Here is a 27030-nt window from a genome sequence, read left to right on the forward strand (position 1 = left end):
ATTAAGAGATTATTTTATAGAGTGGAAAAAAATGTCTTCATGAAGCCTTATTTGTTGAACTCACTGATATAAGTTGCATTCTGGAAGGTGGTTTGAGTGGTCGTGAATTGAGGAGACAATTGCTTCTTGACGGCATCAAGGACATGATCCTCAGTGGGGACTGGTGTTTTGACGTTGAATATCAGTTTAACAAAAACTCCCACTGTGCCGAATCTAAGAGAAAATAATAATACATGGAAAATTACATTTCCTAAAGAAAATGTGTGTACTTGCTAGCTTGTCTTAAAGTAATCATGGTTGTAAAATAAGTTACAGGATTGGTAGTCACTGCAGTAGTAATGGGAGTGACTGGTTATAATTGGAAAAAGAAAGTCGATGGAAAGATTGATTGATGGATAGGATAGGAAAGAATAGCCTGAACGTATGAAAGTTGGTTCGGTCTCTCTAGCTTGAACGGTTCAAGAGTTAATATTATTTTTGGTGTGTTATTATATGCTAATTTATACTCATTTAAATTGTTTTAGTTTAGAACGTTTAGAAAATGTTAAAATAATTAGAAAAAGTATGTAAGAAATCTAGTGGTCTTGCCTTCAGCAAGCACATTAATTATAATGGATTGGATTTATATTAAGCCTTTTGACCAATTGATGCACTCAAAGAGCTTTTCTAAAGAAAGGTTGACATTTTGGATGCTTTTAATTAAAACATCAGTAGTTAACGACACAAGCATGGATATACATGGTTCATTGTTGCAAAGGTTCCTTGTTTGACAAAGTGTTAATTGAATTGTATGAAAACATTATAATAAATGATCTTGCTTACCTAGTTGTTGATGTCACTGAAGTCAAAAGGGTAGGAAGTGGTGTGGTGTTGGTGGTTGTTGTTGGGGCAACAGTGGTGGTCAGGAGACCTAGAATAGAAATGGAAATACATTTTAGAGGGATTATAAACTTGTAATATGTCATATAACATTGATATATAAGTGTTTTCGAGATTGAGTATTATACACGTTACATGGTGTTTAATAACTCACTGTCATAAATAAACATAGAAATGACAACCGTATGGTAACAAAAGCAGCATACCTGAGACTTTTAAGACTTCCTGTAGAAAACCACTAGGGAGGTTGACATCTTCCTCTTTGTATACATACGTCACGTTTGCCGTGATCTCAGTGCCATCATCACTGTGGACGTAAAAATGGGTTTTGTGTGAGAGTTAAACATGTTCCTTTCATCCTGTTTAGCTGTACCAGCAGCAACTAAATGAAATCTGCAGAAATTCTAAAGAGTGCAGTTGAGAAAGACGGGTTGGTTCAAGGTTATGACGTTGTACTTACATGAGGTTGGCGTTGGGAAATTGAAACTGTTTGCCATCTGGTTCACTGAGAACCTTTTGGAGCTAAAAGGGGACAAAACATCAAGTTGTCAATTACTATCATGACCTGAACATGACCATGGATGTATCTTATGTGTAGAAGTACAGTATCTTACTAGTCTGTTAATTGAATCCTGTATCTGGGTTTCAGTCTCATTGGTGAGTGTGAGTCTATTACTTAGAGACTCCTGGGTTACATTGGTTATTTTGAAACCAAGGTCGATGGCAAATGAAGTATCTGTAAGTTCTGTGAGCACACAAAAAAATGGTCACTATAGCAACAGATCAAATTAACTGCTACAATTTAGGAGTTTCAACAACATTAAAAAACATTCAAGAAGTATTTAGATAGCAGGAGCAGTTGAATGTTTACTTATTAAGAGATTATTTTATAGAGTGGAAAAAAATGTCTTCATGAAGCCTTATTTGTTGAACTCACTGATATAAGTTGCATTCTGGAAGGTGGTTTGAGTGGTCGTGAATTGAGGAGACAATTGCTTCTTGACGGCATCAAGGACATGATCCTCAGTGGGGACTGGTGTTTTGACGTTGAATATCAGTTTAACAAAAACTCCCACTGTGCCGAATCTAAGAGAAAATAATAATACATGGAAAATTACATTTCCTAAAGAAAATGTGTGTACTTGCTAGCTTGTCTTAAAGTAATCATGGTTGTAAAATAAGTTACAGGATTGGTAGTCACTGCAGTAGTAATGGGAGTGACTGGTTATAATTGGAAAAAGAAAGTCGATGGAAAGATTGATTGATGGATAGGATAGGAAAGAATAGCCTGAACGTATGAAAGTTGGTTCGGTCTCTCTAGCTTGAACGGTTCAAGAGTTAATATTATTTTTGGTGGGTTATTATATGCTAATTTATACTCATTTAAATTGTTTTAGTTTAGAACGTTTAGAAAATGTTAAAATAATTAGAAAAAGTATGTAAGAAATCTAGTGGTCTTGCCTTCAGCAAGCACATTAATTATAATGGATTGGATTTATATTAAGCCTTTTGACCAATTGATGCACTCAAAGAGCTTTTCTAAAGAAAGGTTGACATTTTGGATGCTTTTAATTAAAACATCAGTAGTTAACGACACAAGCATGGATATACATGGTTCATTGTTGCAAAGGTTCCTTGTTTGACAAAGTGTTAATTGAATTGTATGAAAACATTATAATAAATGATCTTGCTTACCTAGTTGTTGATGTCACTGAAGTCAAAAGGGTAGGAAGTGGTGTGGTGTTGGTGGTTGTTGTTGGGGCAACAGTGGTGGTCAGGAGACCTAGAATAGAAATGGAAATACATTTTAGAGGGATTATAAACTTGTAATATGTCATATAACATTGATATATAAGTGTTTTCGAGATTGAGTATTATACACGTTACATGGTGTTTAATAACTCACTGTCATAAATAAACATAGAAATGACAACCGTATGGTAACAAAAGCAGCATACCTGAGACTTTTAAGACTTCCTGTAGAAAACCACTAGGGAGGTTGACATCTTCCTCTTTGTATACATACGTCACGTTTGCCGTGATCTCAGTGCCATCATCACTGTGGACGTAAAAATGGGTTTTGTGTGAGAGTTAAACATGTTCCTTTCATCCTGTTTAGCTGTACCAGCAGCAACTAAATGAAATCTGCAGAAATTCTAAAGAGTGCAGTTGAGAAAGACGGGTTGGTTCAAGGTTATGACGTTGTACTTACATGAGGTTGGCGTTGGGAAATTGAAACTGTTTGCCATCTGGTTCACTGAGAACCTTTTGGAGCTAAAAGGGGACAAAACATCAAGTTGTCAATTACTATCATGACCTGAACATGACCATGGATGTATCTTATGTGTAGAAGTACAGTATCTTACTAGTCTGTTAATTGAATCCTGTATCTGGGTTTCAGTCTCATTGGTGAGTGTGAGTCTATTACTTAGAGACTCCTGGGTTACATTGGTTATTTTGAAACCAAGGTCGATGGCAAATGAAGTATCTGTAAGTTCTGTGAGCACACAAAAAAATGGTCACTATAGCAACAGATCAAATTAACTGCTACAATTTAGGAGTTTCAACAACATTAAAAAACATTCAAGAAGTATTTAGATAGCAGGAGCAGTTGAATGTTTACTTATTAAGAGATTATTTTATAGAGTGGAAAAAAATGTCTTCATGAAGCCTTATTTGTTGAACTCACTGATATAAGTTGCATTCTGGAAGGTGGTTTGAGTGGTCGTGAATTGAGGAGACAATTGCTTCTTGACGGCATCAAGGACATGATCCTCAGTGGGGACTGGTGTTTTGACGTTGAATATCAGTTTAACAAAAACTCCCACTGTGCCGAATCTAAGAGAAAATAATAATACATGGAAAATTACATTTCCTAAAGAAAATGTGTGTACTTGCTAGCTTGTCTTAAAGTAATCATGGTTGTAAAATAAGTTACAGGATTGGTAGTCACTGCAGTAGTAATGGGAGTGACTGGTTATAATTGGAAAAAGAAAGTCGATGGAAAGATTGATTGATGGATAGGATAGGAAAGAATAGCCTGAACGTATGAAAGTTGGTTCGGTCTCTCTAGCTTGAACGGTTCAAGAGTTAATATTATTTTTGGTGGGTTATTATATGCTAATTTATACTCATTTAAATTGTTTTAGTTTAGAACGTTTAGAAAATGTTAAAATAATTAGAAAAAGTATGTAAGAAATCTAGTGGTCTTGCCTTCAGCAAGCACATTAATTATAATGGATTGGATTTATATTAAGCCTTTTGACCAATTGATGCACTCAAAGAGCTTTTCTAAAGAAAGGTTGACATTTTGGATGCTTTTAATTAAAACATCAGTAGTTAACGACACAAGCATGGATATACATGGTTCATTGTTGCAAAGGTTCCTTGTTTGACAAAGTGTTAATTGAATTGTATGAAAACATTATAATAAATGATCTTGCTTACCTAGTTGTTGATGTCACTGAAGTCAAAAGGGTAGGAAGTGGTGTGGTGTTGGTGGTTGTTGTTGGGGCAACAGTGGTGGTCAGGAGACCTAGAATAGAAATGGAAATACATTTTAGAGGGATTATAAACTTGTAATATGTCATATAACATTGATATATAAGTGTTTTCGAGATTGAGTATTATACACGTTACATGGTGTTTAATAACTCACTGTCATAAATAAACATAGAAATGACAACCGTATGGTAACAAAAGCAGCATACCTGAGACTTTTAAGACTTCCTGTAGAAAACCACTAGGGAGGTTGACATCTTCCTCTTTGTATACATACGTCACGTTTGCCGTGATCTCAGTGCCATCATCACTGTGGACGTAAAAATGGGTTTTGTGTGAGAGTTAAACATGTTCCTTTCATCCTGTTTAGCTGTACCAGCAGCAACTAAATGAAATCTGCAGAAATTCTAAAGAGTGCAGTTGAGAAAGACGGGTTGGTTCAAGGTTATGATGTTGTACTTACATGAGGTTGGCTTTCGGAAATTGAAACTGTTTGCCATCTGGTTCACTGAGAACCTTTTGGAGCTAAAAGGGGACAAAACATCAAGTTGTCAATTACTATCATGACCTGAACATGACCATGGATGTATCTTATGTGTAGAAGTACAGTATCTTACTAGTCTGTTAATTGAATCCTGTATCTGGGTTTCAGTCTCATTGGTGAGTGTGAGTCTATTACTTAGAGACTCCTGGGTTACATTGGTTATTTTGAAACCAAGGTCGATGGCAAATGAAGTATCTGTAAGTTCTGTGAGCACACAAAAAAATGGTCACTATAGCAACAGATCAAATTAACTGCTACAATTTAGGAGTTTCAACAACATTAAAAAACATTCAAGAAGTATTTAGATAGCAGGAGCAGTTGAATGTTTACTTATTAAGAGATTATTTTATAGAGTGGAAAAAAATGTCTTCATGAAGCCTTATTTGTTGAACTCACTGATATAAGTTGCATTCTGGAAGGTGGTTTGAGTGGTCGTGAATTGAGGAGACAATTGCTTCTTGACGGCATCAAGGACATGATCCTCAGTGGGGACTGGTGTTTTGACGTTGAATATCAGTTTAACAAAAACTCCCACTGTGCCGAATCTAAGAGAAAATAATAATACATGGAAAATTACATTTCCTAAAGAAAATGTGTGTACTTGCTAGCTTGTCTTAAAGTAATCATGGTTGTAAAATAAGTTACAGGATTGGTAGTCACTGCAGTAGTAATGGTAGTGACTGGTTATAATTGGAAAAAGAAAGTCGATGGAAAGATTGATTGATGGATAGGATAGGAAAGAATAGCCTGAACGTATGAAAGTTGGTTCGGTCTCTCTAGCTTGAACGGTTCAAGAGTTAATATTATTTTTGGTGGGTTATTATATGCTAAGTTAAACTCATTTAAATTGTTTTAGTTTAGAACGTTTAGAAAATGTTAAAATAATTAGAAAAAGTATGTAAGAAATCTAGTGGTCTTGCCTTCAGCAAGCACATTAATTATAATGGATTGGATTTATATTAAGCCTTTTGACCAATTGATGCACTCAAAGAGCTTTTCTAAAGAAAGGTTGACATTTTGGATGCTTTTAATTAAAACATCAGTAGTTAACGACACAAGCATGGATATACATGGTTCATTGTTGCAAAGGTTCCTTGTTTGACAAAGTGTTAATTGAATTGTATGAAAACATTATAATAAATGATCTTGCTTACCTAGTTGTTGATGTCACTGAAGTCAAAAGGGTAGGAAGTGGTGTGGTGTTGGTGGTTGTTGTTGGGGCAACAGTGGTGGTCAGGAGACCTAGAATAGAAATGGAAATACATTTTAGAGGGATTATAAACTTGTAATATGTCATATAACATTGATATATAAGTGTTTTCGAGATTGAGTATTATACACGTTACATGGTGTTTAATAACTCACTGTCATAAATAAACATAGAAATGACAACCGTATGGTAACAAAAGCAGCATACCTGAGACTTTTAAGACTTCCTGTAGAAAACCACTAGGGAGGTTGACATCTTCCTCTTTGTATACATACGTCACGTTTGCCGTGATCTCAGTGCCATCATCACTGTGGACGTAAAAATGGGTTTTGTGTGAGAGTTAAACATGTTCCTTTCATCCTGTTTAGCTGTACCAGCAGCAACTAAATGAAATCTGCAGAAATTCTAAAGAGTGCAGTTGAGAAAGACGGGTTGGTTCAAGGTTATGACGTTGTACTTACATGAGGTTGGCTTTCGGAAATTGAAACTGTTTGCCATCTGGTTCACTGAGAACCTTTTGGAGCTAAAAGGGGACAAAACATCAAGTTGTCAATTACTATCATGACCTGAACATGACCATGGATGTATCTTATGTGTAGAAGTACAGTATCTTACTAGTCTGTTAATTGAATCCTGTATCTGGGTTTCAGTCTCATTGGTGAGTGTGAGTCTATTACTTAGAGACTCCTGGGTTACATTGGTTATTTTGAAACCAAGGTCGATGGCAAATGAAGTATCTGTAAGTTCTGTGAGCACACAAAAAAATGGTCACTATAGCAACAGATCAAATTAACTGCTACAATTTAGGAGTTTCAACAACATTAAAAAACATTCAATAAGTATTTAGATAGCAGGAGCAGTTGAATGTTTACTTATTAAGAGATTATTTTATAGAGTGGAAAAAAATGTCTTCATGAAGCCTTATTTGTTGAACTCACTGATATAAGTTGCATTCTGGAAGGTGGTTTGAGTGGTCGTGAATTGAGGAGACAATTGCTTCTTGACGGCATCAAGGACATGATCCTCAGTGGGGACTGGTGTTTTGACGTTGAATATCAGTTTAACAAAAACTCCCACTGTGCCGAATCTAAGAGAAAATAATAATACATGTAAAATTACATTTCCTAAAGAAAATGTGTGTACTTGCTAGCTTGTCTTAAAGTAATCATGGTTGTAAAATAAGTTACAGGATTGGTAGTCACTGCAGTAGTAATGGTAGTGACTGGTTATATTTGGAAAAAGAAAGTCGATGGAAAGATTGATTGATGGATAGGATAGGAAAGAATAGCCTGAACGTATGAAAGTTGGTTCGGTCTCTCTAGCTTGAACGGTTCAAGAGTTAATATTATTTTTGGTGTGTTATTATATGCTAAGTTAAACTCATTTAAATTGTTTTAGTTTAGAACGTTTAGAAAATGTTAAAATAATTAGAAAAAGTATGTAAGAAATCTAGTGGTCTTGCCTTCAGCAAGCACATTAATTATAATGGATTGGATTTATATTAAGCCTTTTGACCAATTGATGCACTCAAAGAGCTTTTCTAAAGAAAGGTTGACATTTTGGATGCTTTTAATTAAAACATCAGTAGTTAACGACACAAGCATGGATATACATGGTTCATTGTTGCAAAGGTTCCTTGTTTGACAAAGTGTTAATTGAATTGTATGAAAACATTATAATAAATGATCTTGCTTACCTAGTTGTTGATGTCACTGAAGTCAAAAGGGTAGGAAGTGGTGTGGTGTTGGTGGTTGTTGTTGGGGCAACAGTGGTGGTCAGGAGACCTAGAATAGAAATGGAAATACATTTTAGAGGGATTATAAACTTGTAATATGTCATATAACATTGATATATAAGTGTTTTCGAGATTGAGTATTATACACGTTACATGGTGTTTAATAACTCACTGTCATAAATAAACATAGAAATGACAACCGTATGGTAACAAAAGCAGCATACCTGAGACTTTTAAGACTTCCTGTAGAAAACCACTAGGGAGGTTGACATCTTCCTCTTTGTATACATACGTCACGTTTGCCGTGATCTCAGTGCCATCATCACTGTGGACGTAAAAATGGGTTTTGTGTGAGAGTTAAACATGTTCCTTTCATCCTGTTTAGCTGTACCAGCAGCAACTAAATGAAATCTGCAGAAATTCTAAAGAGTGCAGTTGAGAAAGACGGGTTGGTTCAAGGTTATGACGTTGTACTTACATGAGGTTGGCGTTGGGAAATTGAAACTGTTTGCCATCTGGTTCACTGAGAACCTTTTGGAGCTAAAAGGGGACAAAACATCAAGTTGTCAATTACTATCATGACCTGAACATGACCATGGATGTATCTTATGTGTAGAAGTACAGTATCTTACTAGTCTGTTAATTGAATCCTGTATCTGGGTTTCAGTCTCATTGGTGAGTGTGAGTCTATTACTTAGAGACTCCTGGGTTACATTGGTTATTTTGAAACCAAGGTCGATGGCAAATGAAGTATCTGTAAGTTCTGTGAGCACACAAAAAAATGGTCACTATAGCAACAGATCAAATTAACTGCTACAATTTAGGAGTTTCAACAACATTAAAAAACATTCAAGAAGTATTTAGATAGCAGGAGCAGTTGAATGTTTACTTATTAAGAGATTATTTTATAGAGTGGAAAAAAATGTCTTCATGAAGCCTTATTTGTTGAACTCACTGATATAAGTTGCATTCTGGAAGGTGGTTTGAGTGGTCGTGAATTGAGGAGACAATTGCTTCTTGACGGCATCAAGGACATGATCCTCAGTGGGGACTGGTGTTTTGACGTTGAATATCAGTTTAACAAAAACTCCCACTGTGCCGAATCTAAGAGAAAATAATAATACATGGAAAATTACATTTCCTAAAGAAAATGTGTGTACTTGCTAGCTTGTCTTAAAGTAATCATGGTTGTAAAATAAGTTACAGGATTGGTAGTCACTGCAGTAGTAATGGTAGTGACTGGTTATAATTGGAAAAAGAAAGTCGATGGAAAGATTGATTGATGGATAGGATAGGAAAGAATAGCCTGAACGTATGAAAGTTGGTTCGGTCTCTCTAGCTTGAACGGTTCAAGAGTTAATATTATTTTTGGTGGGTTATTATATGCTAATTTATACTCATTTAAATTGCTTTAGTTTAGAACGTTTAGAAAATGTTAAAATAATTAGAAAAAGTATGTAAGAAATCTAGTGGTCTTGCCTTCAACAAGCACATTAATTATAATGGATTGGATTTATATTGCACCTTTTGGTGGGTTATTATATGCTAAATAATATTAATATAACGACACAAGCATGGATATACAAGGATATACACAAAATACACTAAATTATCTTGCATACCTAGTTGTTGATGTCATAGAAGTTGAGATATAAGTTGAAGTTCTTGTTGTCGATGTAGGAAGTACAATTGTGTTTGTACTTGTAGGTGATGCAGTTGTAGTCCTTGTTGTAGGATGATAACTACCAGTTGTGGTGGAGGTTGTAGGATCTGCAGAATTGATTGATATAATAGTGGTCGTAGGACCAACTATTGTTGTCAAAGGATTTACAGTTGTTGTAGAAAGAGCTGTTGTAGTTGTTGTAGAAGGTGCTGCACTGGTTGTCGTGGTAGGTTCTGCAGTCTTAGGAGCTGCAGTTGATGTTGTTTTAGAAGATGCTGCAGTCGGCGTGGTCGTAAGAACAGCAGTTGTTGTAGTAGGAGCTGCAGTGGTTGTCGTAGACGCAGCTACTGTGGTTATTGTAGCAGGAGCTGTAGTTGTGATTGTTGTAGAAAGTACAGCAGGTGGAGTGGTCATGGGAGCTACAGGAACTGCAGGTGTTTGAGATGGTGCTGCAGTCGTTGTGCTCGTAGGAACAGCAGTTGTTGTAGTAGGAGCTGCACTGGTTGTCGTAACCTGTTCTGGAGTTGTAGTGGTCAAAGGAGCAGCAGTTGTTGTGGTTAGGGCTGCAGTGGCTGTCGTAGGGACAGTTGCTGTGGTTGAAGTAGATGCCAAAGTTTTTGTAGGAGCTGCAGTTGTCGTGGGAGCTACAGTAGTTGGTGTGGCTGTTGTGGTTGTCGTAGGCACTGAAGTTGTAGTTGTTGTAGAAGGTGCTGCAGTCGCAGTGGTTGTAAGAATAGCAGTTGTTGTAGCAGGAGCTGCAGTGGTTGTCGTATAGGAAACTGCTGTGGTTGACGTAGAAGCTAAAGTTGTTGTAGCAGGAGCTGTAGTTGTGATTGTTGTAGTAAGTACAGCAGGTGGAGTGGTCGTGGGAGCTACAGTTGTAGGAACTACAGGTGTTGTAGTAGGTGCTATTGTTGTAGTGGTCATATGGGCTGAAGTTGTAGTTGTTGTAGAAAGTGCTGCAGTTACTGTGGTCATTAGAACAGCAGTTGTTGTAGTAGGAGCTGCACTGGTTGTCGTAGTAGGTTGTGGAGTTGCAGTGATCGTAAGAGCAGCAGTTGTTGTAGTTAGGGCTGCAGCAGTTGTCGTAGATGCTAAAGCTGTTGTAGGAGCTGCAGTTGTCGTGTGAGCTACAGTTGTTGTAGGTGCTGTTGTTGTGGTTGTCGTAGGAGCTGACGTTGTAGTTGTTGTAGAAGGTGCTGCAGTCACAGTGGTTGTAAGAATAGCAGTTGTTGTAGCAGGAGCTGCAGTGGTTGTCGTAGAGGCAGCTGCTGTGATTGATGTAGAAGCTACAGTTGTTGTTGCAGGAGATGTAGTTGTGGTTGTTGTAGTAAGTACAGCAGGTGGAGTGGTCATGGGAGCTACAGTCGTAGAAACTGCAGGTGTTGTAGTAGGTGCTGTTGTTGTGGTTGTCACAGGAGCTGAAGTGGTCGTGGTTGTAGAAGGTGCTGCAGTCGTTGTGGTAGTTAGAACAGCAGTTGTCGTGGGAGCTACAGTTGTTGTAGGTGCTGTTGTTGTGGTTGTCGTCGGAGCTGAAGTTGTAGTTGTTGTAGCAGTGGTTGTAGTAATAGATTCTCGAGTTGTAGTGGTCGTTGGAGCAGAAGTTGTTGTACTCAGAGCTGCAGTGGTTGTCGAAGAGAGAGCTGCTGTGGTTGTCGTAATAGGTTCTGGAGTTGTAGTGGTCGTTGGAGCAGCAGTTGTAGTTGTTGTAGATGGTGATGCAGTCGTTGTTGTCGTAAGAACAGCAGTTGTTGTAGTAGGAGCTGCACTGGTTGTCGTAGTAGGTAATGAAGTTGTAGTGGTCGTAGGAGCAGCAGTTGTTGTAGGTGCTGTTGTTGTGGTTGTCGTAGGAGCTGAAGTTGTAGTTGTAGTTGTTGTAGAAGGTGCTGCAGTCACTGTGGTCGTAAGAACAGCAGTTGTTGTACTATGAGTTGCACTGGTTGTCGTAGTAGGTTGGGGAGTTGCAGTGGTCGTAGGAGCAGCAGTTGTTGTAATTAGGGCTGCAGTGGCTGTTGGAGGGGCAGCTGCTGTGATTGAAGTAGATGCTAAAGTTGTTGTAGGAGCTGTAGTTGTCGTGGGAGCTACAGTTGTTGTAGGTGTTGTAGTAGGTAATGTTGTTGTGGTTGTCGTATGAGCTGAAGTTGCAGTTGTTGTAGAAGGTGCTGCAGTCACAGTGGTTGTAATAATAGCAGTTGTTGTTGCAGGAACTGCAGTGGTTGTCGTAATAGGTTCTGGAGTTGTAGTGGTCGTTTGAGCAGCAGTTGTTGTAGTTAGAGCTGCAGTGGTTGTCGTAGAGGCAGCTGCTGTGGTTGAAGTAGATGATGAAGTTGATGTAGGAGCTGCAGTTGGCGTGGGAGCTACAGTTGTTGTAGGTGTAGCTGTTGTGGTTGTCGTAGGAGCTGAAGTTGTAGTTGTTGTAGCAGGAATTGAAGTGGTTGACGTAATAGGTTCTGGAGTTGTAGTGGTCGTTGGAGCAGCAGTTGTTGTAGTTAGAGCTGCAGTGGTTGTCGTAGAGGCAGCTGCTGTGGTTGAAGTAGATGATAAAGTTGTTGTAGGAGCTGCAGTTGTTGTAGTTGCTGTTGTTGTGGTTGTCGTAGGAGCTGAAGTTGTAGTTGTAGCAGGAGCTGCAGTGGTTGTCGTAATAGGTTCTGGAGTTGTAGTGGTCGTTTGAGCAGCAGTTGTTGTAGTTAGAGCTGCAGTGGTTGTCGTAGAGGCAGCTGCTGTGGTTGAAGTAGATGATAAAGTTGTTGTAGGAGCTGCAGTTGGCGTGGGAGCTACAGTTGTTGTAGGTGTAGCTGTTGTGGTTGTCGTAGGAGCTGAAGTTGTAGTTGTTGTAGTAGGAGCTGCAGTGGTTGTCGTAATAGGTTCTGGAGTTGCAGTGGTCGTAGGAGCAGCAGTTGTTGTAGTTAGAGCTGCAGTGGCTGTCGAAGAGGCAGCTGCTGTGGTTGAAGTGGACGCTAAAGTTGTTGTAGGAGCTACAGTTGTTGTAGTTGCTGTTGTTGTGGTTGTCGTAGGAGCTGTAGTTGTAGCAGGAGCTGCAGTGGTTGTCGTAATAGGTTCTGGAGTTGTAGTGGTCGTTTGAGCAGCATTTGTTGTAGTTAGAGCTGCAGTGGTTGTCGTAGAGGCAGCTGCTGTGGTTGAAGTAGATGATAAAGTTGTTGTAGGAGCTGCAGCTGCCGTGGGAGCTACAGTTGTTGTAGGTGTAGCTGTTGTGGTTGTCGTAGGAAATGAAGTTGTAGTTGTTGTAGCAGGAGCTGCAGTGGTTGTCGTAATAGGTTCTGGAGTTGTAGTGGTCGTTTGAGCAGCAGTTGTTGTAGTTAGAGCTGCAGTGGTTGTCGTAGAGGCAGCTGCTGTGGTTGAAGTAGATGATAAAGTTGTTGTAGGAGCTGCAGTTGGCGTGGGAGCTACAGTTGTTGTAGGTGTAGCTGTTGTGGTTGTCGTAGGAGCTGAAGTTGTAGTTGTTGTAGAAGGTGCTGCAGTCACTGTGGTCGTTAGAACAGCACTTGTTGTAGTAGGAGCTGCACTGGTTGTCGTAATAGGTTCTGGAGTTGCAGTGGTCGTAGGAGCAGCAGTTGTTGTAGTTAGAGCTGCAGTGGCTGTCGAAGAGGCAGCTGCTGTGGTTGAAGTGGACGCTAAAGTTGTTGTCGGAGCTACAGTTGTTGTAGTTGCTGTGGTTGTCGTAGGAGCTGAAGTTGTAGTTGTAGCAGGAGCTGCAGTGGTTGTCGTAATAGGTTCTGGAGTTGTAGTGGTCGTTTGAGCAGCAGTTGTTGTAGTTAGAGCTGCAGTGGTTGTCGTAGAGGCAGCTGCTGTGGTTGAAGTAGATGATAAAGTTGTTGTAGGAGCTGCAGTTGTCGTGGGAGCTACAGTTGTTGTAGGTGTTGCTGTTGTGGTTGTCGTAGGCTCTGAAGTTGTAGTTGTTGTAGAAGGTGCTGCAGTCGCAGCGGTTGTAAGAATAGCAGTTGTTGTTGCAGGAACTGCAGTGGTTGTCGTAATAGGTTCTGGAATTGTAGTGGTTGTTGGAGCAGCAGTTGTTGTAGTTAGAGCAGCTGTGGTTGTCGTAGAGGCAGCTGTGGTGGTTGAAGTAGATGATAAAGTTGTTGTAGGAGCTGCAGTTGTCGTGGGAGCTACAGTTGTTGTAGGTGTAGCTGTTGTGGTTGTCGTAGGAACTGAAGTTGTAGTTGTTGTAGCAGGAGCTGCAGTGGTTGTCGTAATAGGTTCTGGAGTTGTAGTGGTCGTTTGAGCAGCAGTTGTTGTAGTTAGAGCTGCAGTGGTTGTCGTAGAGGAAGCTGCTGTGGTTGAAGTAGATGATAAAGTTGTTGTAGGAGCTGCAGTTGTCGTGGGAGCTACAGTTGTTGTAGGTGTCGCTGTTGTGGTTGTCGTAGGAGCTGAAGTTGTAGTTGTTGTAGCAGGAATTGAAGTGGTTGCCGTAATAGGTTCTGGAGTTGTAGTGGTCGTTGGAGCAGCAGTTGTTGTAGTTAGAGCTGCAGTGGTTGTCGTAGAGGCAGCTGCTGTGGTTGAAGTAGATGATAAAGTTGTTGTAGGAGCTGCAGTTGTCGTGGGAGCTACAGTTGTTGTAGGTGTTGCTGTTGTGGTTGTCGTAGGCGCTGAAGTTGTAGTTGTTGTAGAAGGTGCTGCAGTCGCAGCGGTTGTAAGAATAGCAGTTGTTGTTGCAGGAACTGCAGTGGTTGTCGTAATAGGTTCTGGAATTGTAGTGGTCGTTGGAGCAGCAGTTGTTGTAGTTAGAGCAGCTGTGGTTGTCGTAGAGGCAGCTGCTGTGGTTGAAGTAGATGATAAAGTTGTTGTAGGAGCTGCAGTTGTCGTGGGAGCTACAGTTGTTGTAGGTGTCGCTGTTGTGGTTGTCGTAGGAGCTGAAGTTGTAGTTGTTGTAGCAGGAATTGAAGTGGTTGCCTTAATAGGTTCTGGAGTTGTAGTGGTCGTTGGAGCAGCAGTTGTTGTAGTTAGAGCTGCAGTGGTTGTCGTAGAGGCAGCTGCTGTGGTTGAAGTAGATGATAAAGTTGTTGTAGGAGCTGCAGTTGTTGTAGTTGCTGTTGTTGTGGTTGTCGTAGGAGCTGAAGTCGTAGTGGTAGCAGGAGCTGCAGTGGTTGTCGTAATAGGTTCTGGAATTGTAATGGTTGTTGGAGCAGCAGTTGTTGTAGTTAGAGCAGCTGTGGTTGTCGTAGAGGCAGCTGCTGTGGTTGACGTAGAAGCTACAGTTGTTGTATCAGGACCTGGAGTTGTGATTGTTGTAGTAAGTACAGCAGGTGGAGTGGTCGTCGGAGCTACAGTTGTAGGATCTGCAGGTGTTGTAGTAGGTGCTGTTGTTGTGGTTGTCGTAGGAGCTGAAGTTGTAGTTGTTGTAGAAGGTGCTGCAGTCACTGTGGTCGTTAGAACAGCACTTGTTGTAGTAGGAGCTGCACTGGTTGTCGTAATAGGTTCTGGAGTTGCAGTGGTCGTAGGAGCAGCAGTTGTTGTAGTTAGAGCTGCAGTGGCTGTCGAAGAGGCAGCTGCTGTGGTTGAAGTGGACGCTAAAGTTGTTGTCGGAGCTACAGTTGTTGTAGTTGCTGTGGTTGTCGTAGGAGCTGAAGTTGTAGTTGTAGCAGGAGCTGCAGTGGTTGTCGTAATAGGTTCTGGAGTTGTAGTGGTCGTTTGAGCAGCAGTTGTTGTAGTTAGAGCTGCAGTGGTTGTCGTAGAGGCAGCTGCTGTGGTTGAAGTAGATGATAAAGTTGTTGTAGGAGCTGCAGCTGCCGTGGGAGCTACAGTTGTTGTAGGTGTAGCTGTTGTGGTTGTCGTAGGAACTGAAGTTGTAGTTGTTGTAGCAGGAGCTGCAGTGGTTGTCGTAATAGGTTCTGGAGTTGTAGTTGTCGTTTGAGCAGCAGTTGTTGTAGTTAGAGCTGCAGTGGTTGTCGTAGAGGCAGCTGCTGTGGTTGAAGTAGATGATAAAGTTGTTGTAGGAGCTGCAGTTGTCGTGGGAGCTACAGTTGTTGTGGGTGTTGCTGTTGTGGTTGTCGTAGGCGCTGAAGTTGTAGTTGTTGTAGAAGGTGCTGCAGTCGCAGCGGTTGTAAGAATAGCAGTTGTTGTTGCAGGAACTGCAGTGGTTGTCGTAATAGGTTCTGGAATTGTAGTGGTCGTTGGAGCAGCAGTTGTTGTAGTTAGAGCAGCTGTGGTTGTCGTAGAGGCAGCTGCTGTGGTTGAAGTAGATGATAAAGTTGTTGTAGGAGCTGCAGTTGTCGTGGGAGCTACAGTTGTTGTAGGTGTAGCTGTTGTGGTTGTCGTAGGAACTGAAGTTGTAGTTGTTGTAGCAGGAGCTGCAGTGGTTGTCGTAATAGGTTCTGGAGTTGTAGTGGTCGTTTGAGCAGCAGTTGTTGTAGTTAGAGCTGCAGTGGTTGTCGTAGAGGAAGCTGCCGTGGTTGAAGTAGATGATAAAGTTGTTGTAGGAGCTGCAGTTGTCGTGGGAGCTACAGTTGTTGTAGGTGTCGCTGTTGTGGTTGTCGTAGGAGCTGAAGTTGTAGTTGTTGTAGCAGGAATTGAAGTGGTTGCCGTAATAGGTTCTGGAGTTGTAGTGGTCGTTGGAGCAGCAGTTGTTGTAGTTAGAGCTGCAGTGGTTGTCGTAGAGGCAGCTGCTGTGGTTGAAGTAGATGATAAAGTTGTTGTAGGAGCTGCAGTTGTTGTAGTTGCTGTTGTTGTGGTTGTCGTAGGAGCTGAAGTCGTAGTGGTAGCAGGAGCTGCAGTGGTTGTCGTAATAGGTTCTGGAATTGTAATGGTTGTTGGAGCAGCAGTTGTTGTAGTTAGAGCAGCTGTGGTTGTCGTAGAGGCAGCTGCTGTGGTTGACGTAGAAGCTACAGTTGTTGTATCAGGACCTGGAGTTGTGATTGTTGTAGTAAGTACAGCAGGTGGAGTGGTCGTCGGAGCTACAGTTGTAGGATCTGCAGGTGTTGTAGTAGGTGCTGTTGTTGTGGTTGTCGTAGGAGCTGAAGTTGTAGTTGTTGTAGAAGGTGCTGCAGTCACTGTGGTCGTTAGAACAGCACTTGTTGTAGTAGGAGCTGCACTGGTTGTCGTAATAGGTTCTGGAGTTGCAGTGGTCGTAGGAGCAGCAGTTGTTGTAGTTAGAGCTGCAGTGGCTGTCGAAGAGGCAGCTGCTGTGGTTGAAGTGGACGCTAAAGTTGTTGTCGGAGCTACAGTTGTTGTAGTTGCTGTGGTTGTCGTAGGAGCTGAAGTTGTAGTTGTAGCAGGAGCTGCAGTGGTTGTCGTAATAGGTTCTGGAGTTGTAGTGGTCGTTTGAGCAGCAGTTGTTGTAGTTAGAGCTGCAGTGGTTGTCGTAGAGGCAGCTGCTGTGGTTGAAGTAGATGATAAAGTTGTTGTAGGAGCTGCAGTTGTCGTGGGAGCTACAGTTGTTGTAGGTGTTGCTGTTGTGGTTGTCGTAGGCGCTGAAGTTGTAGTTGTTGTAGAAGGTGCTGCAGTCGCAGCGGTTGTAAGAATAGCAGTTGTTGTTGCAGGAACTGCAGTGGTTGTCGTAATAGGTTCTGGAGTTGTAGTGGTCGTTTGAGCAGCAGTTGTTGTAGTTAGAGCTGCAGTGGTTGTCGTAGAAGAAGCTGCTGTGGTTGAAGTAGATGATAAAGTTGTTGTAGGAGCTGCAGTTGTCGTGGGAGCTACAGTTGTTGTAGGTGTCGCTGTTGTGGTTGTCGTAGGAGCTGAAGTTGTAGTTGTTGTAGCAGGAATTGAAGTGGTTGCCGTAATAGGTTCTGGAGTTGTAGTGGTCGTTGGAGCAGCAGTTGTTGTAGTTAGAGCTGCAGTGGTTGTCGTAGAGGCAGCTGCTGTGGTTGAAGTAGATGATAAAGTTGTTGTAGGAGCTGCAGTTGTTGTAGTTGCTGTTGTTGTGGTTGTCGTAGGAGCTGAAGTCGTAGTGGTAGCAGGAGCTGCAGTGGTTGTCGTAATAGGTTCTGGAATTGTAATGGTCGTTGGAGCAGCAGTTGTTGTAGTTAGAGCAGCTGTGGTTGTCGTAGAGGCAGCTGCTGTGGTTGAAGTAGATGATAAAGTTGTTGTAGGAGCTGCAGTTGTCGTGGGAGCTACAGTTGTTGTAGGTGTAGCTGTTGTGGTTGTCGTAGGAACTGAAGTTGTAGTTGTCGTAGCAGGAGCTGCAGTGGTTGTCGTAATAGGTTCTGGAGTTGTAGTGGTCGTTTGAGCAGCAGTTGTTGTAGTTAGAGCTGCAGTGGTTGTCGTAGAAGAAGCTGCTGTGGTTGAAGTAGATGATAAAGTTGTTGTAGGAGCTGCAGTTGTCGTGGGAGCTACAGTTGTTGTAGGTGTCGCTGTTGTGGTTGTCGTAGGAGCTGAAGTTGTAGTTGTTGTAGCAGGAATTGAAGTGGTTGCCGTAATAGGTTCTGGAGTTGTAGTGGTCGTTGGAGCAGCAGTTGTTGTAGTTAGAGCTGCAGTGGTTGTCGTAGAGGCAGCTGCTGTGGTTGAAGTAGATGATAAAGTTGTTGTAGGAGCTGCAGTTGTTGTAGTTGCTGTTGTTGTGGTTGTCGTAGGAGCTGAAGTCGTAGTGGTAGCAGGAGCTGCAGTGGTTGTCGTAATAGGTTCTGGAATTGTAATGGTTGTTGGAGCAGCAGTTGTTGTAGTTAGAGCAGCTGTGGTTGTCGTAGAGGCAGCTGCTGTGGTTGACGTAGAAGCTACAGTTGTTGTATCAGGACCTGGAGTTGTGATTGTTGTAGTAAGTACAGCAGGTGGAGTGGTCGTCGGAGCTACAGTTGTAGGATCTGCAGGTGTTGTAGTAGGTGCTGTTGTTGTGGTTGTCGTAGGAGCTGAAGTTGTAGTTGTTGTAGAAGGTGCTGCAGTCACTGTGGTCGTTAGAACAGCACTTGTTGTAGTAGGAGCTGCACTGGTTGTCGTAATAGGTTCTGGAGTTGCAGTGGTCGTAGGAGCAGCAGTTGTTGTAGTTAGAGCTGCAGTGGCTGTCGAAGAGGCAGCTGCTGTGGTTGAAGTGGACGCTAAAGTTGTTGTCGGAGCTACAGTTGTTGTAGTTGCTGTGGTTGTCGTAGGAGCTGAAGTTGTAGTTGTAGCAGGAGCTGCAGTGGTTGTCGTAATAGGTTCTGGAGTTGTAGTGGTCGTTTGAGCAGCAGTTGTTGTAGTTAGAGCTGCAGTGGTTGTCGTAGAGGCAGCTGCTGTGGTTGAAGTAGATGATAAAGTTGTTGTAGGAGCTGCAGCTGCCGTGGGAGCTACAGTTGTTGTAGGTGTAGCTGTTGTGGTTGTCGTAGGAACTGAAGTTGTAGTTGTTGTAGCAGGAGCTGCAGTGGTTGTCGTAATAGGTTCTGGAGTTGTAGTGGTCGTTTGAGCAGCAGTTGTTGTAGTTAGAGCTGCAGTGGTTGTCGTAGAGGCAGCTGCTGTGGTTGAAGTAGATGATAAAGTTGTTGTAGGAGCTGCAGTTGTCGTGGGAGCTACAGTTGTTGTAGGTGTTGCTGTTGTGGTTGTCGTAGGCGCTGAAGTTGTAGTTGTTGTAGAAGGTGCTGCAGTCGCAGCGGTTGTAAGAATAGCAGTTGTTGTTGCAGGAACTGCAGTGGTTGTCGTAATAGGTTCTGGAATTGTAGTGGTCGTTGGAGCAGCAGTTGTTGTAGTTAGAGCAGCTGTGGTTGTCGTAGAGGCAGCTGCTGTAGTTGACGTAGAAGCTACAGTTGTTGTATCAGGACCTGTAGTTGTGATTGTTGTAGTAAGTACAGCAGGTGGAGTGGTCGTCGGAGCTACAGTTGTAGGATCTGCAGGTGTTGTAGTAGGTGCTGTTGTTGTGGTTGTCATAGGAGCTGAAGTTGTAGTTGTTGTAGAAGGTGCTGCAGTCACTGTGGTCGTTAGAACAGCACTTGTTGTAGTAGGAGCTGCACTGGTTGTCGTAATAGGTTCTGGAGTTGCAGTGGTCGTAGGAGCAGCAGTTGTTGTAGTTAGAGCTGCAGTGGCTGTCGAAGAGGCAGCTGCTGTGGTTGAAGTGGACGCTAAAGTTGTTGTCGGAGCTACAGTTGTTGTAGTTGCTGTGGTTGTCGTAGGAGCTGAAGTTGTAGTTGTAGCAGGAGCTGCAGTGGTTGTCGTAATAGGTTCTGGAGTTGTAGTGGTCGTTTGAGCAGCAGTTGTTGTAGTTAGAGCTGCAGTGGTTGTCGTAGAGGCAGCTGCTGTGGTTGAAGTAGATGATAAAGTTGTTGTAGGAGCTGCAGCTGCCGTGGGAGCAACAGTTGTTGTAGGTGTAGCTGTTGTGGTTGTCGTAGGAACTGAAGTTGTAGTTGTTGTAGTAGGAGCTGCACTGGTTGTCGTAATAGGTTCTGGAGTTGCAGTGGTCGTAGGAGCAGCAGTTGTTGTAGTTAGAGCTACAGTGGCTGTCGAAGAGGCAGCTGCTGTGGTTGAAGTGGACGCTAAAGTTGTTGTAGGAGCTGCAGTTGTCGTGGGAGCTACAGTTGTTGTAGTTGCTGTTGTTGTGGTTGTCGTAGGAGCGGAAGTTGTAGTTGTTGTAGCAGGAACTGAAGTGGTTGCCGTAATAGGTTCTGGAGTTGTAGTGGTCGTTGGAGCAGCAGTTGTTGTAGTTAGAGCTGCAGTGCTTGTCGTAGAGGCAGCTGCTGTGGTTGAAGGAGATGCTAAAGTTGTTGTAGGAGCTGCAGTTGTCGTGGGAGCTACAGTTGTTGTAGGTGTTGCTGTTGTGGTTGTCGTAGGCACTGAAGGAGTAGTTGTTGTAGAAGGTGCTGCAGTCGCAGTGGTTGTAAGAATAGCAGTTGTTGTTGCAGGAACTGCAGTGGTTGTCGTAATAGGTTCTGGAATTGTAGTGGTTGTTGGAGCAGCAGTTGTCGTAGAGGCAGCTGCTGTGGTTGACGTAGAAGCGACAATTGTTGTAGCAGGAGCTGCAGTTGTGGTTGTTGTAGTCAGTACAGCAAGTGTAGTGGTCATGGGAGCTACAGTTGTTGGAACTGCAGGTGTTGTAGTAGGTGTTGCTGTTGTGGTTGTCGTATGAGCACAAGTTGCAGTTGTTGTAGAAGGTGCTGCAGTCGTTGCTGTCGTAAGAACATCATTTGTTGTAGTAGGAGCTGCAGTGGTTGTCATAGATGCTAAAGCTGTTGTAGGAGCTGTAGTTGTCATGGGAGCTACAGTTGTTGTAGGTGCTGTTGTTGTGGTTGTCGTAGGAGCTGAAGTTGTAGTTGTTGTAGAAGGTGCTGCAGTCGTTGCTGTCGTAAGAACAGCAGCTGTTGTAGTAGGAGCTGCACTGGTTGTCGTGGTAGGTTCTACAGTCGTAGCAGTCGTGGGAGTAGGTTCTGTCGTAGTAGGTTTTGGAGTTGTAGTGGTCGTAGGAGCAGCAGTTGTTGTCGTCAGAGCTTCAGTTGTCGTAGGAGTTGCAGGTGGCATGGGAGCTACAGTGGTCATTGTAGGTGTTACCTTTGTAGTGTCCGTAGGAGCTACAGTTGTAGTAGGGTCTGTAGTTGTAGTCATAGTATTAGGTACTGCAGTTGTAGTTGTCGTAGGAGCTGCAGTTGTCGTTGGAGCTGCAGTTGTCGTTGGAGCTAGAGTTGTTGCCATAGGAGCTGCAGTTGTTGTTGTTGTAATAAGATCTGCAGTTGTCGGATATGCGGTTGTGGAAGAAACGTCATGGATAATCCAACATAAGAACACTGTGGATTGTGAGATGAAGGGTTAAATTGTTTGTTGCGCACAATATCAATATTTCCAAGATTACTCTTCATCTGGATGGTGCAGTTTTTAAATATTCTACTTATTTTCATATAAAATAAATAAATGTAATTTGTAGCCACACTCCTTATTTCTTTCAGAAAATAAATAATGATGTAAAAATGTTTTAAAAATAAAGAGTAAATGTTTACCTACAATGCCTTAAGAAAGTGTTCATACCCCTTGACTTATTCCATTTTTTTTGTTTTACAGCCTGAATTCAAAATGTATTAAAAAATATACATATTACCCATCTACATTTTGAATTCAGGCTGTAAAACAACAAAATATGGAATAAGTCAAGTCTTAAGGCATTGTAGGTAAACATTTACTCTTTATTTTTTTACATTTTTACATCATTATTTATTTATAAGCCATAATGACAAAGAGAAAACATGTTAAGAACATTTTTGCAAATGTATTGAAAATAAAATACAGAAATACCTCATTTACATAAGGGTTCACAACCGGGTCAATACTTTGTAGAAATACTTTTGTCAGTCTAAGAGCTTTCCACACCTGGATTGTGCAACATTTGCTCATTATTCTTTTCAAAATTCTTCAAGCTCTGTCAAATTGGTTGTTGATCATTGCTAGACAACCATTTACAAGTAGATTTTCAAGTAGATTCAAGTCAAAACTGGAACATTCACACTGTCTTCTTGATTATGAACTCCAGTGTAGATGTGGCCTTCCTTTTTAGGTTATTGTCCTGCCGAAAGTTGAGAATTCATCTCGCATTGTCTCGTGGAAAGCAGACCTCTCTATGATCCTCCTCTAGGATTTCACCTGCGCTTAGCTCCATTCCATTTCTTTTTTATCCTTAAAATCTCCCCAGTCCTTAATGATTATAAGCATACCCATAACATGATGCATCTACCACTATGCTTGAAAATATGGAGTGGTAACTCAGTGATGTGTTGTATTGGATTTGCTCCAAACATATTCAGGACAAAAAGTGAATAGCATATTCTGTATAGGTTTCTGTCTTTTCACTCTGTCAATTAGGTTAGTATTGTGGATTAGCTACAATGTTGTTGATCCATCCTCAGTTTTCTCCTATCACAGCCATTAAACTGTTTCAAAGTTACCATTGGCTTGATGGTGAAATCCCTGAGAGTTTTCCTTCCTCTCCGGTAACTTAAATAGGAAGGATGCCTGTGTCTTTGTAGTGACTGGGTGTATTGATACACCTTCTAAAGTTAAATAATAACTTCACCATGCTCAAAGGGATATTCAATGTCAGCTTTTTTTGTGAGGCATTGGAAAACCTTCCTGGTCTTTGTGGTTGAATCTGTGTTTGAAATTCACTGCTCGATAACTTACAGATAATTGTATGTGTGGGTTACAGAGATGAGTTAGTCACTCAAAAATCATGTTAAACACTATTATTGCACACAGAGTGAGTCCTTGCAACTTATTATGTGACTTGTAAATTACAAATTACATACAGTGACATAAAAATCTAAATTTAATCCATTCTAAATTCAGGCTGGAATTCAACAACGTGTAAAAACTGAAAGGAAAGGGTGTGAATACTTTCTGAAGGCACTGTATAATACCTTACTGAGATCAACACACTTGAGTTGTATTTTTTGTTTGTTTACAAGATATCACATTTGTCATTATAGTAAGTAGTGTGTTAATATAATTGAGGAAATATATAGCCATGTAATTATGTTTACCCTCTTACACTTTAGTAATTTTCCCTTTAAATATGTATGTATTTAATCGAGGTGTGACATTTGACAGTAGATTAGGCAACATTTAAAATTTTCCAAACTAAATGTCAAAATATAAACATATTTTGAAAAAAATTATATGCATTGTAACATCATATGCAAAAAAAATGACATCATTGCTCATTAGTATAATTACATTTTATGTCACCATCCTGCCTTTTTATCATTTCTATTTTGATTTCAGATTAATACACTAGTTGACATGAAGTTAGCATTTAGTAAAACAGTTGGAAACATGACTACAGAATGAAATTCAGTTTACTACATACCCATGGTGAAAGTAGCTGTCACTTTCTGTGCCTTCATTTTGAACCCAGTTGATGCAGTTGTTTTCTGAACAGAAAGAAAAATATCAATTTTATTGATTGTTCATATGAACCACTATTAATGTGCAATGGTGGACTCCATTCAAGTTAAACTTAATGTGTAACTTGGTTAGGAAACGTGTGCACTTTAACTCATTTAGGTTTGCCAGATCAAGAGGTATAAAGATCTCAAAAAGTTTTCTGTACTTTTTTGTATAGTAGGCTGCTGTAAAAATGAATTTATACACCCTAGTGAAATTTTATCGTAAAAACTAAATTTGTGTTGTATTTTTTCTATGAGGAATCTACCTTTTACTGTAGCACGTCAATCATGTTACTTCATAAAAGAAGAAAAGTAATTTCTAGTTTTCAAACAGTCTACCAGCACCCAGCAATACATTCTGAAACCTATACATATTCTGTGACAGTAATAGGTGCAGTTCATCAAAAGTGGAGTGTTTTTCCAAATATAACACATAATACATCAAATAATACAGTAAAATCTACATTAGGGTTGCATTTTGTCAAGAGAAATCAGCCTTTTACTACTTAAAACACATTGGTATTTAAACTTGGCTATCATAAAGCTCATAAATCCAATGTCTGTATTCTTCAAAAGGAAAGGTGGTAGATTTAGATGGGAGACATGTTTGTGTCATTCATTATGGCAACACAGGACTTGGCTACATGTTATTGTATTCATATAAAGAAGACAGGAGGATAAATAATTATGCTTAATATCCTTTCACACATATGTAAGCTTAGTTCATTATTTTGAAAGGAATCCACATCCATCCATTATACTGATGAATGCATATCACTTAAATCATGTAACCGTTACTTAATAAAAGAGGAAAAGTCATTTCAAGTTTCCAAGCGGTCTGCCAGAAATTCTGAATCCTATATATATTCTGTGACAGTAATAGTTGTAGTTCATCAAAAGTGGATGGGTTTTCATATATAACACATACATAATAACCATAGTTGTTTTTAACAAAAACCAATGTTTTTTATTTACATTATCCATTTAGGACTTGTATCCTTTCTTATAAGCCCATTTTGGGTATCTCTTCCTCATGTGACATGTGTACCTACCTTGTGTTATATTTTCTATTACATTTTTTTACTGTGTGCAAACAAAATATGTTAAAAAAATCTAAGCTTTTCCATGTATAGATTACATTATACAGTAACGGTCATTACTTACCTACAGAAAACACTTTACTGCCAGTCTCCTTATTTCTGTAATTTCTCCAAATATCAATTGAGGAAGGAATTGGTCAATGACAATAAATATTCACAATATCTAGCTTCTATCCACTCTAAAATGTTATTATCCTTGTAGTTGTGTTTGCCATTTCAATCTTACAATTGAACTGTTCATTTGTATACTGTCATGCCAATGTATTTCTAGTTTCTATTTATATTCCTCTAGGGCTGTGTTGATGCCACAAATTCTTCACCTTTCAAGTGACGTAAATATTTTGGGAGGCACAAAATATAAGATAAAGATTATGAAAAAAGGGAGGGACAATGGATGGGCGGGTGAATGCATGTGAAAGGTCTTGTGGATAATACTGTTTTTGTTTTTTCCCAAGATACTGACGTGGTATTGAAAACTGGTCAGGTGAAAGAAAACTGGTTAGGTGTTCTGACAAAAACGTTTGGGAGGGACAAAAGATAATATGAAAAAAGGGAGGAACAAAATATGGGCAGGTACATCTGTTCGTGGGTATAATAACAATTTTGTTTTCCCCAATTACTGACCTTATTGTATTGAAAACTGGTCAGGCACAATTACAATTTTTCAACGTTTTCTATAGTCAAAAACATAATTTTATTTAGTCAGTGGCCTAAGGTTATAATTCAGTCTTTTTCTATTTAACAGTCCTACACTCCTGCTAATTTGTGTATATTTGTTATTAACATAACCTAGCTGTTTCTTTTAACAGTAGATTCAGTTTATGAATCTCTAACAAAAGAGATGTCAAGGTATTTTGTAATCAACTACTGACTATGACCGAGGGTCACAATGACCCCACATGGTGAACAATGAAGAAAATCATCTTGGATTTCCAGATTTCAGTTGGACTTCATTAATTGTATTAATAAGAATAATATATTTGTATGACACTTTTTTTCAGATGGTAATTTTTTTTAACATTGATTAATTAAACTGAAGGTTGACACCAAAATATGCCTGCGGAAAATATATATATATTTTAATTATAATAATTCTGACATTCTGTCTATTATTTTTGTGCGCAAACTACCCCTTATTTTTTGGACTTCATAGATAATATATTTTGAGAAATTAATATAAATCTTTATCACATGGCTGAATAAAAAAAAAAGTATTAAAAAAGTGATTGGGTAGTCTTTAAATGGACAATCAGGGATTGGTAAGTATTAATTATTGCATCCATAACAGTCTATGAATTTGAGTGGTTACATTTCCCCAGGACAGGGGATAACCTAAGGATGTGAGCCCTACAAAATGGCTATTGAGAGACCATTTTGAGACCGCCACCCAATGTTGAACTCCGAACCAAACATATTGCAGGGACCCAATTGTAACAATCCGCAACAATTTATATTTATCAGATGTGAATTGTACAACCTACTCTTACACTTACTCTTAGCACTACTTTGGATATGTGAACTGTGATTTCACGTTTCTGATCATTTACTGTTGTCTTAGGTGTTGCTGTCCACAGATGACTAATTCTGTGACTAGCCAAAGCCTTTATAATCATGGTTAATTGAACACTGGTTTGGTTTGTTATAATATTACATATCAGAATATTGCATTTTTATTTAAAGACTTGTATCTCTGCCTGACAAATGCTATAATGATGAAAGGGGTTCAAGTAATTTTTTATTTGTTCAATTGAACATGAAACTACATTACAATAAAGGTATTTCAATATTTTGAAGACTGCCTTGGTCCTCATCATTTTTACCTCATTGATGGTCATTCCTTGCATCCATGAATTTAAGAGTGGTTACATTTCTCCAGCCTCATTTTCCAGCTGTTAACTAAAGTGGTGGGGTCACTGCTATGTTATATAATAATATACAGTATATAGATAATATTGCTTTAGTTTTTTTCCCAAAGATACTGGCGTTTCACCGATCAGGTGAAAGAAAACTGGTTAGGTGTTCTGAAGAAAACTTGTGGGAGGGTCAAACGATAATGTGAAAAAGGGAGGGACAAAAGATGGGTAGGTGAATCTCTTTGAGAGTATAATTACAATTGTTAGTTCCCCAGTTACTGACCTTCTTGTATTGAAAACTGGTCAGGTTACAAACATTTTTAAGACTTTCTATAGCCCAAAACTTGCTTAATTACACTTCATTTACTTAACTTTTGAGCCATTCATTTTATTTAGTCAGTGGCCTAAAGTTATCACTCAGACTTTTTTATTTAACAGTCCTACACTCACATACCTGCTAATTCCAATAGATTTGAACTAACATAACATAGCTGTTTCTTTTGAAGGTAGATTCAGTTTATGAATCTCTAACAAAAGAGATGTCAACGTACTTTGTAATCAGCTGCTAACTATGATTGAGGATCACAATGACCCCACATGGCGAACCCAACAAAGGAGGAAATCATCTGGGATTTCCAGATTTCTAGTTTTATAGTGAGTTGAACTTGTGTTAATAAGAATAATATACACTGTACAAAAATATAAATGCAACATGCAACAATTTCAAATATTTTACTGAGTTACACAGTTCATATAAGGAGATCAGTCCA

At 40.1% G+C, this 27030-nt stretch overlaps 2 protein-coding genes across 2 annotated transcripts in view; both read right to left on the reverse strand.

Moving 5' to 3' along the window:
- LOC109886189 (mucin-2-like) overlaps window positions 1-10325 on the reverse strand; it is a 36787-nt gene extending 26462 nt beyond the window's left edge. Inside the window, exons 1-27 of the mRNA XM_031788666.1 lie at window positions 9492-10325; window positions 8825-8973; window positions 8502-8632; window positions 8348-8409; window positions 8094-8194; window positions 7831-7918; window positions 7073-7221; window positions 6750-6880; window positions 6596-6657; window positions 6342-6442; window positions 6079-6166; window positions 5321-5469; window positions 4998-5128; window positions 4844-4905; window positions 4590-4690; window positions 4327-4414; window positions 3569-3717; window positions 3246-3376; window positions 3092-3153; window positions 2838-2938; window positions 2575-2662; window positions 1817-1965; window positions 1494-1624; window positions 1340-1401; window positions 1086-1186; window positions 823-910; window positions 65-213 (exon numbers count right to left, since the gene is read on the reverse strand). Coding sequence (XP_031644526.1) covers window positions 65-213; window positions 823-910; window positions 1086-1186; window positions 1340-1401; window positions 1494-1624; window positions 1817-1965; window positions 2575-2662; window positions 2838-2938; window positions 3092-3153; window positions 3246-3376; window positions 3569-3717; window positions 4327-4414; window positions 4590-4690; window positions 4844-4905; window positions 4998-5128; window positions 5321-5469; window positions 6079-6166; window positions 6342-6442; window positions 6596-6657; window positions 6750-6880; window positions 7073-7221; window positions 7831-7918; window positions 8094-8194; window positions 8348-8409; window positions 8502-8632; window positions 8825-8973; window positions 9492-9946 — 3259 coding nt within the window. The 5' untranslated portion in view covers window positions 9947-10325. The remainder of the gene's footprint in view (window positions 1-64; window positions 214-822; window positions 911-1085; window positions 1187-1339; window positions 1402-1493; window positions 1625-1816; window positions 1966-2574; window positions 2663-2837; window positions 2939-3091; window positions 3154-3245; window positions 3377-3568; window positions 3718-4326; window positions 4415-4589; window positions 4691-4843; window positions 4906-4997; window positions 5129-5320; window positions 5470-6078; window positions 6167-6341; window positions 6443-6595; window positions 6658-6749; window positions 6881-7072; window positions 7222-7830; window positions 7919-8093; window positions 8195-8347; window positions 8410-8501; window positions 8633-8824; window positions 8974-9491) is intronic.
- A 314-nt stretch (window positions 10326-10639) lies between these two features.
- LOC116353473 (mucin-2-like) lies at window positions 10640-24673 on the reverse strand (the record flags this gene model as incomplete). Its single annotated transcript, XM_031789246.1, has 8 exons — window positions 24472-24673; window positions 23229-23292; window positions 18908-21159; window positions 18767-18835; window positions 15794-16117; window positions 13016-13279; window positions 12493-12859; window positions 10640-12378 (listed from the first exon to the last, which is right to left on the reverse strand). Coding segments are annotated over exons 2-8 (5052 nt in total), but the record flags the coding sequence as incomplete, so codon positions are not given.
- Between the last annotated feature and the right edge of the window lie 2357 nt (window positions 24674-27030).

Source organism: Oncorhynchus kisutch, linkage group LG14 (genome assembly GCF_002021735.2).
Source record: "Oncorhynchus kisutch isolate 150728-3 linkage group LG14, Okis_V2, whole genome shotgun sequence".
NCBI classification, from domain to species: Eukaryota; Metazoa; Chordata; class Actinopteri; order Salmoniformes; family Salmonidae; genus Oncorhynchus; species Oncorhynchus kisutch.